Genomic DNA, 13476 nt, shown 5'->3' on the forward strand with positions numbered 1-13476 from the left:
AGTGGCCCCACCATTTCATCTTCCATATTGTCCAATTTACTTTGCCAGGAACCATTGACTCATTCAGTCCCACAGTGGTTGAAGATGACTGCATGGCGTTTAAGCGCCATAGACTGAAATCTCGTGGTCTGGATGAGAATGTTATCTCCACCATTCTAGCTTCTAGATGTCCATCCACAAGACGTATTTATCAATTAACGTGATCAGCCTTTACCTCCTGGTGTAAAGCTTCTCATCTATGGCCACACAGAGTAACGGTTCCAGATGTTCTCCACTATCTCCAACATGGTCTTCAAAATGCCCTACGGGCTAATACATTAAAACGCCAGCTTTCCACCATTTCTTTGATTTTAAGTTCTGCTGGCCACTCTTCGCTGTCACAAAATCTTCTAATCAAATGTTTCCTCAAAGGAACTATGTTACAGCATCCTCCAGTGACTCACCATTTTCCGTCATGGAACTTGCATTCTGGCACAGCAACGGCCTCCATTTGAACCGCTACGCCAAATCTCCTTAAAGAACCTTTCTTTTGAAGTACTATTTTTGGTTGCGATAACTTCGATGAGACGAGCTTCAGAACTGTGTGCCTTGTCGGTAACAACGCATTTATAAGGTGGTCTTGCATACATATCCCTCTTTTCTACTAAAAGTTCTTACAAAATTCCACATTCAACAGGAACTCATTCTCCCGCCTTTTTGTGCTGATCCAAAACATCCGTTGGAAAAGGCTTGGCACTCCTTGGTTGTCCACAGAGCCTTAAAAGTGTTTATATACTGGACACAAATCATTAGAAAGACGAATTCTTTGTTTGTATTTTTTCATCCTCCCACCTTAGGAGGAAATTAAAATTTGATTCACCATGATCTGTAGGCCTACTTGTGCCTCTGCTACTTAAAGTTCAACATTTTTCTTGTTCTATAACAGAGCATAGCTAATTAATCTAATAAATGCACAACTACTGTAATGCTGAATTTCCTACTCTTATGATTCTCACAACCTCGAATAAAAACTAAGTGCATTTAGAGATACATGAGGATTTAGTCCAACCTGCATTATTAAGTCACCCAACCAAACTTCCAAGACTAATACGCGGATCAGAATTCAGTTTTATTACGTCTTCAGATTCTGCGCTATAGCTCTTGTTAGGATTTTTTTTTAAATGCTCATTTTATGATAAATTGCTTTGAAAACAATGTGAATTGATGTTATTGTTTTAAAACAATGCAGATCAATGTAGAAACTGAAATAACACATGTGAAACTGGCATCAGGTATGGATTTGGGGTAGCACGACTGGTTCAGTTGCACTGGGCGCGCAGCTTCGGGAGTGCTGAAACTATAATGTAGAATGGAGGGGGGCACAGGGCACCACTGAAATTTGAGACCCCAAAGCCCACCACTGCTGGCATAGTCCATAAATGGACTGTCCAGAAATAGGTGATCACTAGGTGCATTGCAGAACTACTGGATGATAGTACACAGCTATTACCTTGCAAAAGGAATATCCCCTTGAATCCCCGTTTTACCACAGCAGGCTGGTTGAAGCCACATACTGCATTATGTCTATATCACTCTGTGGATTTAAGGGGTCTTGGCATCAAAGTCACATGTGGGGGGGGGAGCAGAAACTGGAGTAGGATGAGTAGCTCCTTTTGCCTTAGTTTTTTTGGTGTGCAAAAATGGTTGTAGGATTAAAAGAGAATGAAAATTTCTTTCAATTTACGAAGGCAGAGCATCATCTCAAACGCTTGTTATGATGCATAGTTTAACCAACTTTAAATATAGCAACCAAGTTGCTATATTTGGTTAAAGTAAGCATCATAACAATGTAACCATGTGATATACAACACTACGGCGGTACCTTGGTTTCCAATCACTTTGGATTACAACCGTTTTGGATTACAACCACGTCAAACCCGGAAGTGTGTGTCCCTTTTTTTGGATTACAACCCATTTTCTTGGATTACATCCAATTTTGGACGGGAGGCCCCATTGGTGAAAGTGCGCCTTGGGTTACAACCTGCTTTGGTTTTACAACCAGACCTCCGGAATGGATTATGGTTCTAAACCAAGGTAAAGCTAAAGAGACCCCTGATCATTAGGTCCAGTCGTGACCGACTCTGGGGTTGCGGCACTCATCTTGCTTTACTGGCCGAGGGAGCCGGTGTACAGCTTCCGGGTCATGTGGCCAGCATGACTAAGCCGCTTCTGGCGAATCAGAGCAGCGCACGGAAACGCTGTTTACCTTCCTGTCGGAGTGGTACCTATTTATCTACTTGCACTTTGACGTGCTTTCGAACTGCTAGGTTGGCACGAGTAAACCAGGTACCAATGTATTGATTCTGAAAACGTATAATGAACCTGGAGGCAGTTAAGTTTTATATGATTTTGCATGTAATATATAAAATCTTGGAGTGCTATAGACTAGAACAATAGGAAGTTATTTCAAAATACATAAAGTCACCTTTTTCTTTGCACATGCAGTATTAGTCATATAATAAGCTTGCCGTATCACTAGAAAAACAGGGGATGTCTCTTGCAAATCCAGATTTTGCGTGTGTTTTTTAACTGCTGCATATGTGGTTTTTTATTATTTTCTTTCAGCTTACTGATTCATGCTGCACTGTTGCATAGCCCCCAGACTGTAAAGCACCAGCGGGGGGGGGTGTGCTAATGGAGACTGGTGGGGGGAGGCTCAGCAGGGAGCTTTTGTTTCCATTTTATCTGGCAGCCTGCAGCAGGCAGAGGAAGGCTGTGGCTCAACTGCTTCCTCATTTATCTCGATCAGGTTTCACTGATAAATGTCTATTGAATTGGATGGCTGCTATTGTGCTTACCAGTGGGGAAGATTTCTCATTGACTTGCTACAGGTTTAAAACATATTTTCCCCTGCTGTGCCATGAGGTTAAAAATGTATGATATGCTCTGTTGAATTGACTTCATATTTATTCATTCCCTGCTCCAAGTTGAATATGAGTCGGGGTGAGGTTTTCCCCCTTTGCTTGTGCTGGTCACGTATGCCACCCATCTTCAAAGTGTCCAGCATTGGTGTAGCATTTATATGTGTGTTGTGCATCTTTGCATATTAAGAGCAGGCTATATACCCTTGCAACTAACTTCCCAGCTTTTTGCATATGCATATGCTTTTCCCCCCCTATTTATTATCTAACCATTCTCTGTTTTCTATTAATTACTTTGTTCTTCTCTCATCCAATCAAGATAGAAAACCATACACTAACACCCTAACACCAACACACTAACTCCCATTGCCTTTAATTTTTAGCAAGGGGTTTTTCACTCAGATGTCTGAATCTTGCTCTGCCATTATTTTCCTCAGCTTGATGATTATACACAAAGAAAGTGTTTCCCCTCAACATATGCATTCAATCCCTCAGAAGCCAGCTCGCTACCCTACTGCAAAAACCTTTCCTTTTAAATTCCCTCCCTGAAAGAGGGCCTTCCACACATTGTACTCAGAGAAATAAGGGTTTGCTTAAAGGTTAAGTCTACTGGCAAGTGCACCCTTATTCGTTGTCAGAAATTTAAACTTTGCAAGTGCTTATCCATTTCTTGTATGCCAGATTTAGGAAGCCATCGGCTGCCAATCTACCACCTATAGCTTATCAGTCCACTTCAACGAAGTGTACTCCTATAATTGTTCTGGGTTCAGTTGAGATTTCACACAACAGTAATTTGTAGAGCAAGATAATTTTTGCATCAACTTTCTGTTTTTATTCATAAAAATACTGCTTCTACTAACAGAAGCACATTGGCTCGTAACATGCACAAACATATAGCCTAAAGTAAAAAAATTGTGATTCTTAGACTTTACAAAGTCTAGATATTCACATTTCAGTAGTTCAAAACAGGAAGCGTTTTTCCATGTCTAGGTCTTGCCAGCTGTTGTAAGTTGTTGGCCAGCATAGGTTCAGGCTAGTGAGCATTAGGAGCTGATATATTCATACTCCAGAGCACATTTCTATAGTTTATGAAATAGTAAAATAAATAGTTTCTGATAATCTAAGCATATGAAGACTCCTTTAAAACAGTACAATTCCTTTTTGAACAAGGATGTTTTGGGTTGCACCTGCTGGTTCTGCATTTGCTCTGGGCCCGAGATGGGATTATGTGAACCTACAGACATCAAGGGTAGGGCCAGCAATGAATTATTTTTTTAAAAAAAAACAATAACTAGGAGGGGCAAGATAGATATAATTAATGTTCCATTTACTATTTCCCAAGCGTAATTGAAATTTCTCTTTGTAATGCAAGGCATTTTATGTTTCCCCAGCTCCATAAATCCTAGACTTGTGTAGTGAGGAACAGTAGTGTGCAATGATAAGGATCAGGTGTGCCTTGAAAACTGAAGTAATTATGTTTTTGCATCTAACATCATGTGTTCCTCAGAACACACTCTTAATATTCATCATTAGTTCCCACATTCTCTGCCGAAATATGGACAGTGACTTAATTCCAAAGGACTTGGACACACCAGAATTCCCAGTGCTGCCTAAACCGTAGCTGACTACTGTGAGGGAAAATCCGAAGCATCGCCATTGCACCATGCTGCTTTGGCTGACTGGGTTCAGGGGAGGGTGAGAGGCAATATTAACTGGGCTGCCTCACTGTTGTAAGAAGAAAGTCTTCACTCGCTCTGAGCCAATCAAGAAATCAAAGATACGAAATTTTAAGAGTAGAGTGAAGTGTGCCTCTGCCTCCTATTTTAATCCACCCATCCCCATATCAAGTATTTGGGGAAATTGTCCTGGTTTTTAGACTCCCCCCCCCCCTTATCTCAGAGATTTGAATTATGATGCACCAAGATGGATCCCACGTCGTACCTACTGTTCTCTGTTCCATCCCCCTCTCTCCACAACCCTTTCCAAAAAAAGAGATGAAAATGGATAGGCCAGAGCAGTTGACTCACTGCCAAACTGAGAGCAGACTGTTACACAGTTTGGTTTAGTAGGGGGCCAGAGCTTCTGCAAGTATTAAGGGAAAAATGCAGACGAAACAGATACTCCAAACCTGCTGACTATTGTAATTCTAGAGCTGGTCAGACTATTTCGAAATGAGTTTGTATATAGTGTGCATATTAGGTTGTGATTAGGTAGGCATTTCTCCAAATTATTTAAAGCCCCCCACCCCTGCAGTGGTTATAATCCTAAATCCATTTGCTCTGGTTTGCATGGGTTTACTGAAATCAGTGGTCTCTCTGACTAGTAATAATCACTCATGGCGGGACCAACAGAACTTGAGATTTTGTTGGATATTTAAAAGTTTTACAGTTGAAGGTGGGGAACAAACCAAGAATGAATTTTATAGATTCAAATATCAAAATTGTCAATATTGAAGTTCAATTGAGACACTACATATGAACCCCCTCCATCCTCCTGCACAGCACCTCTCTATGCTAAGCAGAGGAAGCAGGCACATGAGGCTGCAGCTCACACATGTTCCTCCAAATCATGGTATATTTAGGCTTTACTTCAGCTGGAGACAAAGGAGTTGAGCCAAAGGATTCACATAAGGGGTCCTAGGAAGGAGATCCAAGCACAGGGAGACAACATGGAAAAATAGTAAAGTTATTTAAGGCAGTATTTAGACTTTGGGTGGCTGATAATAATCAGAATTGCAGAAAAAATGTTTGTGGACAAGACACAACAGATGGGGCATATCATGAAGGGCTGTGGGGGTACTTACACTTGCTTGGAAAAGAACAGGAGGCAAATAAAAAAAATTGAGGAGTATAACTGAATTGTATGGATAATGGGAGAAGAGAATGATTAAGTTCCAATGAGAAATATTACATGGAAAATGACTTGTATGCTGTTAGCACATGTATTTCAGAGCAGTTTTGCACTTACTTTATGTTACAAACCTGAACTGGAACTTTCAGTTCCTTCTCCTGCTTCTGCTGCAGATGGATAGCACCTGAACCAATGGCTTAAAGTTCAAGAAAGGAGATTCCAACCAAACATCAGGAAGAACTTTCTGACAGTCAGAGCTGTTTGCCAGTGGCACAGACTCCCTCAGGAGGTTGTGGACTCTCCTTCCTTGGAGATTCTTGCACTGCAGGGGGTTGGGACTAGATGACTCTCAGGGTCCCTTCCAGCTCTACCGTTCTCTGATTCTAGCTGTAATGGCTAAAACAGGCCATTTCCCCCTTGTGGGGAGCTTACTCACTCTAGGAAGAAATGTAGTGTGGGGAAGTCACATCTGTTTTCTGTCTTAGTCTGTATTGTTGCTGTGGTTTGAAGGGTTTTAGGAGTGGCCTCAAAATGTGAAATCCAACCACATAGTGGTTAAAATGAGCAGAAACCACTGGAGACACCAGCTGGATGTAGAAGGGTTTCTTGCAGATTGAGAGTTTTTCATTTTTATTGAAAAAGTAACTGCCTAGCACATTTCAAACAAAGTTACTGAACATTCATAGCTGAGCCTGTAATACTAATTTACTGAAGTGTATTTATTGTCTTATTTTCTTTTCTTCCCAAATATACTGTGAATGGACAGACATTTTGTCACCCTGGACCCACCTCTTTTTAAAAATATTATGGGATAGCACTTCCAATTCAGGTTAACAGCAGATTGCTGCAACCTAGTAACCCAATTAATTGCAAGGTTCTCAGTAGCCCCTAGTAAACCTTAAATTACTTGTTGGGGGATATCTGTCTGTCTTGTCTGTCTGTCTGTCTGTCTGTCTGTCTGTCTACCTTCCTATCTATCTATTTCGTATACAATAAAAGGAAACAGAAGAAGACCAAGCAGCTTAGTAGACAGCTTTTGAAGCTAACTGAGGTGCCAGCCAGTCAAAAGAAGTGTGTGAAAAAGCCACTTCTCCCCTGGTAGTGTTTGCTTCTCATTCATGGTTAAAAGAGGTGCTTTTCAGGTGAGAACCAACCCTTTGTATGGCACAGTGGGTGGTGTTGGCGGGCTCAATGCAGCTTGAAGAGTGAGCCTGCCTGGGTGGTAACATTCTTCCAGATTTCTTCCCTGTGCACATCTTCTTGTCCCACCAGGAATCCATGCATGGAAATCACATTTAAATAGGGCAAGTACACATGTAAATAGAAGCAAGTACTAAAAAGCCTGAAAAGCATAATAGCCTTCCCTTATAGGCTCTGACCCTTCATGGATCACTGCCTTGCCGTGGCGAAGGGGCTTGAAGAACTCAGAGAAGCTATGAACTATGCCGAGCAGGGCACACAAGATGAACAGGTCATAGTGGAGAGTTTTGACCAAACGTGATCCACCTGGAGGAGGAACCGGCAAGCCACTCCAGTATCCTTGCCAAGAAAACTCCATGGACAAAGACAACAGGCATATAAAAGTTATGACGCTGGAAGATGAGCCCCTCAGGTCGGAAGGCGTCCAACATGCTACTGGGGAAGAGCGGAGGGCAAGTACAAGTAGATCCAGAGCTGATGAAGCGGCTGGGCCAAAGCCGAAAGGACGCTCAGTTGCGGATATGCCTGGAAGCGAAAGGAAAGTCCAATGCTGTAAAGAAAAATATTGCATAGGAACCTGGAATGTAAGAACCATGAACCTGGGCAAGTTGGAGGTGGTCAAAAATGAGATGGCAAGAATAAATATTGACATCCTGGGCATCAGTGAACTAAAATGGACGGGAATGGGCGAATTCAGTTCGGATGACCATCACATCTACTACTGTGGGCAAGAAACCCGTAAAAGAAATGGAGTGGCCCTCATAGTCAACAAAAGAGTGGCGAAAGCTGTACTGGGATGCAATCTCAAAAATGATAGAATGATCTCGATACGAATCCAAGGCAGACCTTTTAACATCACGGTAATCCAAGTTTATGCACCAACCACTGGTGCTGAAGAAACTGAAATAGACCAGTTCTATGAAGACTTACAAGACCTTATAGAAGTGACACCAAAGAAGGATGTTCTTCTCATTATAGGGGATTGGAATGCTAAAGTAGGGAATCAAGAGATAAAAGGAACAACTGGCAAGTTTGGCCTTGGAGATCAAAACGAAGCAGGGCAAAGGCTAATAGAGTTCTGTCAAGAGAACAAGCTGGTCATCACAAACACGCTTTTCCAACAACACAAGAGACGACTCTACACATGGACATCACCAGATGGGCAGTATCGAAATCAGATTGATTATATTCTCTGCAGCCAAAGATGGAGAAGCTCTATACAGTCAGCAAAAACAAGACCTGGAGCTGACTGTGGCTCAGATCATCAGCTTCTTATAGCAAAATTCAAGCTTAAACTGAAGAAAGTAGGAAAAACCACTGGGCCGGTAAGATACAATCTAAGTCAAATCCCTTATGAATACACAGTGGAAGTGACGAACAGGTTTAAGGATTTAGATTTGGTGGACAGAGTGCCTGAAGAACTATGGATGGAGGCTCGTAACATTGTACAGGAGGCAGCAACGAAAACCATCCCAATGAAAAGGAAATGCAAGAAAGCAAAGTGGCTGTCCAACGAGGCCTTACAAATAGCGGAGGAGAGAAGGCAAGCAAAATGCGAGGGAGATAGTGAAAGATACAGGAAATTGAATGCAGATTTCCAAAGAATAGCAAGGAGAGACAAGAAGGCCTTCTTAAACGAGCAATGCAAACAAATAGAGGAAAACAACAGAATAGGAAGAACCAGAGATCTGTTCAAGAAAATTGGAGATATGAAAGGAACATTTCGTACAAAGATTTCCATAATAAAGGACAAAAGTGGTAAGGACCTAACAGAAGCAGAAGACATCAAGAAGAGGTGGCAAGAATACACAGAGGAATTATACCAGAAAGATATGGATGTCTCGTACACCCCAGGTAGTGTGGTTGCTGACCTTGAGCCAGACATCCTGGAAAGTGAAGTCAAATGGGCCTTAGAAAGCACTGCAAATAACAAGGCCAGTGGAAGTGATGGCATTCCAGCTGAACTATTTAAAATGTTAAAAGATGATGCTGTTAAGGTGCTACACTCAATATGCCAGCAAATTTGGAAAACTCAGCAGTGGCCAGAAGATTGGAGAAGATCAGTCTACATCCCAATCCCAAAGAAGGGCAGTGCCAAAGAATGCTCCAACTACCGCACAATTGCACTCATTTCACACGCTAGCAAGGTTATGCTTAAAATTCTACAAGGAAGGCTCAAGCAGTATGTGGATCGAGAACTCCCAGAAGTGCAAGCTGGATTTAGAAGAGGCAGAGGAACCAGAGACCAAATTGCAAACATGCGCTGGATTATGGAGAAAGCTAGAGAGTTCCAGAAAGACATCTACTTCTGCTTCATTGACTATGCAAAAGCCTTTGACTGTGTCGACCACAGCAAACTATGGCAAGTTCTTAAAGAAATGGGAGTGCCTGATCACCTCATCTGTCTCCTGAGAAATCTCTATGTGGGACAAGAAGCTACAGTTAGAACTGGATATGGAACAACTGATTGGTTCAAAATTGGGAAAGGCGTACGACAAGGCTGTATTTTGTCTCCCTGCTTATTTAATTTATACGCAGAATACATCATGCGAAAGGCTGAGCTGGATGAATCCCAAGCTGGAATTAAGATTGCCGGAAGAAATATCAACAACCTCAGATATGCAGATGACACAACCTTGATGGCAGAAAGTGAGGAGGAATTAAAGAACCTTTTAATGAGGGTGAAAGAGGAGAGCGCAAAATATGGTCTGAGGCTCAACATCAAAAAAACGAAGATCATGGCCACTGGTCCCATCACCTCCTGGCAAATAGAAGGGGAAGAAATGGAGGCAGTGAGAGATTTTACTTTCTTGGGCTCCATGATCACTGCAGATGGTGACAGCAGCCACGAAATTAAAAGACGCCTGCTTCTTGGGAGAAGGGCAATGACAGGCCTAGACAGCATCTTGAGAAGTAGAGACGTCACCTTGCCAACAAAGGTCCGTATAGTTAAAGCCATGGTTTTCCCAGTAGTGATGTATGGAAGTGAGAGCTGGACCATAAAGAAGGCTGATCGCCGAACAATTGATGCTTTTGAATTATGGTGCTGGAGAAGACTCTTGAGAGTCCCATGGACTGCAAGAAGATCAAACGCATCCATTCTTAAGGAAATCAGCCCTGAGTGCTCACTGGAAGGACAGATCGTGAAGCTGAGGCTCCAGTACTTTGGCCACCTCATGAGAAGAGAAGACTCCCTGGAGAAGACACTGATGCTGGGAAAGATGGAGGGCACAAGGAGAAGGGGGCGACAGAGGATGAGATGGTTGGATAGTGTTCTCGAAGCCACAAACATGAGTCTGACCAAACTGCGGGAGGTAGTGGAGGACAGAGGTGCCTGGCGTGCTCTGGTCCATGGGGTCACGAAGAGTCGGACACGACTAAACGACTAAACAACAACAACAACAACATAGGCTCTGAGAACCACTCATACTTACGACTTACTTCACCAAACCTTTATTAGGCATTACAAGTATAAAGGTAAAGGGACCCCTGACCATTCGCAGACGACTCTGGGTTTGTGGTGCTCATCTCGCTTTACTGGCCGAGGGAGCCTTCATACAGTTTCCGGATCATGTGGCCAGCATGACTAAGCCGCTTCTGGCGAACCAGAGCAGTGCACGGAAACGCCGTTTACCTTCCCGCTGGAGCGGTACCTATTTATCTACTTGCACTTTGACGTGCTTTCAAACTGCTAGGTTGGCAGGAGCTGGGACTGAGCAACGGGAGCTCACCCCGTCGCAGGGATTCGAACTGCCGACCAACTGATCAGCAAGCCCTAGGCTCTGTGGTTTAACCGACAGCGCCACCCGCGTCCATTATAAAACACTCATACAATTTGGGGCTATGCATGACTTGGAGCTAGATGGCACAATTTCACTTCCATAGAGATAAATTTGGGAAAGATATTAATTGGCTAGACCTGATTCTAGCCAATTAAAATCTAATTCTAATTCAAGCAACTTCAATTAACTATATTTAAATGTCATTTATGTTATTGAAAAGCATTTACTTTCTCCTTATGTGTATGAGTCTTTGGTAGGGTTCCAGGCTTCAGTCTCTTTACAAACCAAATGTTTTATAATCCAGCTCTCACACATAATTCTTGTTGTTTTAGGAAATAAGAAGTGTGGGATCTACATGGGATTCTGTTGGTAACATAAGAGGAGATGCTCTAGTGTTGTGCACCTGATATTTGGAACGGAGGGGGAAATCTTTCACAGGATGTTCACAAGAATTGTCTCATACCACTAGGTTTTGTTTGCAAATCACCATCAATATATATAGCATTTTACAGAGGAGCAAAAACACAAAGGGCTTTCAGTCTTAAGCAAGGAACAGACAAGGAAGGTGATCTACCAGATTGACTTTCCTTTTGTACACACATCCTCTTTTCAAGTTAATCATTACTTATGCTTACATTTCTTGAGGGTATGGATATATGGTGGTGCAGTTCAGCACTCTGGTGATTTTCAGTGAATTCTGAAACATGCCATGGATTTGCAACTTCTGCAAAGGGCAACCTGTCCAAACGCAAAAAAGTGTGTTAGACAGTGCGGAGGGTGGGGAGTGGGCATTGCTGCCTTTCCATTGCTAGAGGCATGAATACGTCACCCGTATGACATAATTTTGTTAGTGTTTTCTGTAAAGGTGGTGTGTGTGTGTTTAACGTTTATGAGGAATTAAAGCCAGAAGAAGGAAAGAAGGAATGGCAGAGCATTGTATGTATGTGGATACTTCTTCTGTAGATGGATACTGTTACAGAAGCCCGGTGCCTGCCCGTCTCTCTGCCAAGCAGGGGCAAGAGCACATGGGACCACAGGCTCACACGCAAGGTGTGTGTCCCTTTGGAGAATGGAAGACCCAGGGGAGACTCTCATACACCTTCAGTCTGCATGGAGGGGGTCCAGATCTTACAGCATAGTCATTCCAAGAGGCAGCAGCATAAGTTGCCTGCAGCCAGGGCACCCCAAGGATGGATCTCCCCCTTTTTTCCTTCTTCCCAGAAGCCCCCTTGCCCCCCACCAGAGCAGTTGCGCTGGCAACCTTCCAAATCCCCAGTCTCTGGTCCCACCTGGGGCAAGTCTTGTCTTGTTAACGACCCTCAGTGGCTCTCTATTGTTCCCGTATTGTTCCCTAGCTTGGCCAGGCTACCCAAGAATCCCTTTGCAGCTTGTATTTCCTCCCTTCATACCACAAATACGCAAAATCCTAGCATTTATTAATTTTACCCACATCTATAACAATACTTTGGACTTACATTTAATTTATAATGTTGAGTTGCACAGTTTGAGATTTATTGAACTAAATGGTCTGATAATCATTGCTTTCTAGGTACTATCACTTATATTTGTATGTTTCTTTGTACCTGTGAAGGTCATGAACACAGATGGAACTAGCAGGAGAGTCCTTGTGGAGGATAAGCTTCCTCATATATTTGGTTTCACTTTGTTGGGGGACTATATTTATTGGACAGACTGGCAAAGGCGAAGCATTGAGCGAGTTCATAAGCAGACAGCGGAAAGGGAGATCATCATAGACCAGCTCCCTGACCTCATGGGTCTGAAGGCTGCAAATGTCCACCAGATACTTGGTGAGTATCCTAGAAATCTGAACTGCACACTATTAGGTTAAAGAGGGTCTTTAGTAATCAGTTGAAAAGGGAGGTGTTTCAATTGAGGAACCTTTCTGTGTGTTTAACCACAGAGTGAGAAAGTGGGGACTTACTTCATATTTTTTTAAAAGCAACAAACTCAGTCAAAAAAAGTCCACGTTAACTTTGGTGAAAAGTTCTTTGTCCCACCTCAGTATCCAAGATAAGGGACTAGATCTAATAGCAGCTCCAAATGGCAAACTTGATATTTAATTCACCTGGGGATATCCACCCTTTTCTCCATTCTCCAGAAAGAGAGTGCACGTTATGTTGTACGACAGCTTTCAGTTTACACTGGGTTAATGCCCCAGGGATAGTGTGCAAAGCAAGAAAAATCTTACAGTCATAACACATTGGGTTCAATATCAGGTGGGATTGCCCAAGTCTCTTTTCTTGGACGCCCACCCCCGTTCCGCTAAATGCATGCAAGTTGCGAGTTACCTGTACAGTTAAGTCCTGGGATTGTTTTTAAACAGCTTCCATAATTTATGCATGAAAGAGAAGGTTCCATAATTAATGCCAAAGAGAAGGTATCCACTGCTCTAAGCAGCTGATAAATGAAACTAAAAAAATTTTTTTATAGGATTTCCCCTTAAAAATATATGCTCAAATGGGACAGAAGGTAGCACTAGCACAGGATGACAGTAGTTTGAGCCATCTGCCCCTAGTGGGAATGAGGAGGACCAAATGTTGTTTATTGTCAGTGGCCTGTAAAAAAATGGATTCAGAAAGTATCCTGCCCCCCCCCCCGTCATCATTTGGCAAGGATAATTACTCCCATATTATCCTCAGTTAGCCGCACGGAAAGGCTCCGCTGGTCTGGGAACAGCTGTACGCCATGGCCGCCAGACAGGAAGTGAGTCTGAATTGGTTCAG

At 42.7% G+C, this 13476-nt stretch overlaps 1 protein-coding gene across 4 annotated transcripts in view; it reads left to right on the forward strand.

Moving 5' to 3' along the window:
* LRP6 (LDL receptor related protein 6) overlaps positions 1 to 13476 on the forward strand; it is a 102496-nt gene that overhangs the window by 63632 nt on the left and 25388 nt on the right. For all 4 annotated transcript variants that reach the window (XM_053387525.1, XM_053387526.1, XM_053387523.1 and 1 more), the window contains one exon: positions 12324 to 12540. In XM_053387525.1, coding sequence (XP_053243500.1) covers positions 12324 to 12540 — 217 coding nt within the window. The remainder of the gene's footprint in view (positions 1 to 12323; positions 12541 to 13476) is intronic.

The sequence above is a fragment of the Podarcis raffonei genome, chromosome 5 (genome assembly GCF_027172205.1).
Source record: "Podarcis raffonei isolate rPodRaf1 chromosome 5, rPodRaf1.pri, whole genome shotgun sequence".
In the NCBI taxonomy this organism is placed as follows: Eukaryota; Metazoa; Chordata; class Lepidosauria; order Squamata; family Lacertidae; genus Podarcis; species Podarcis raffonei.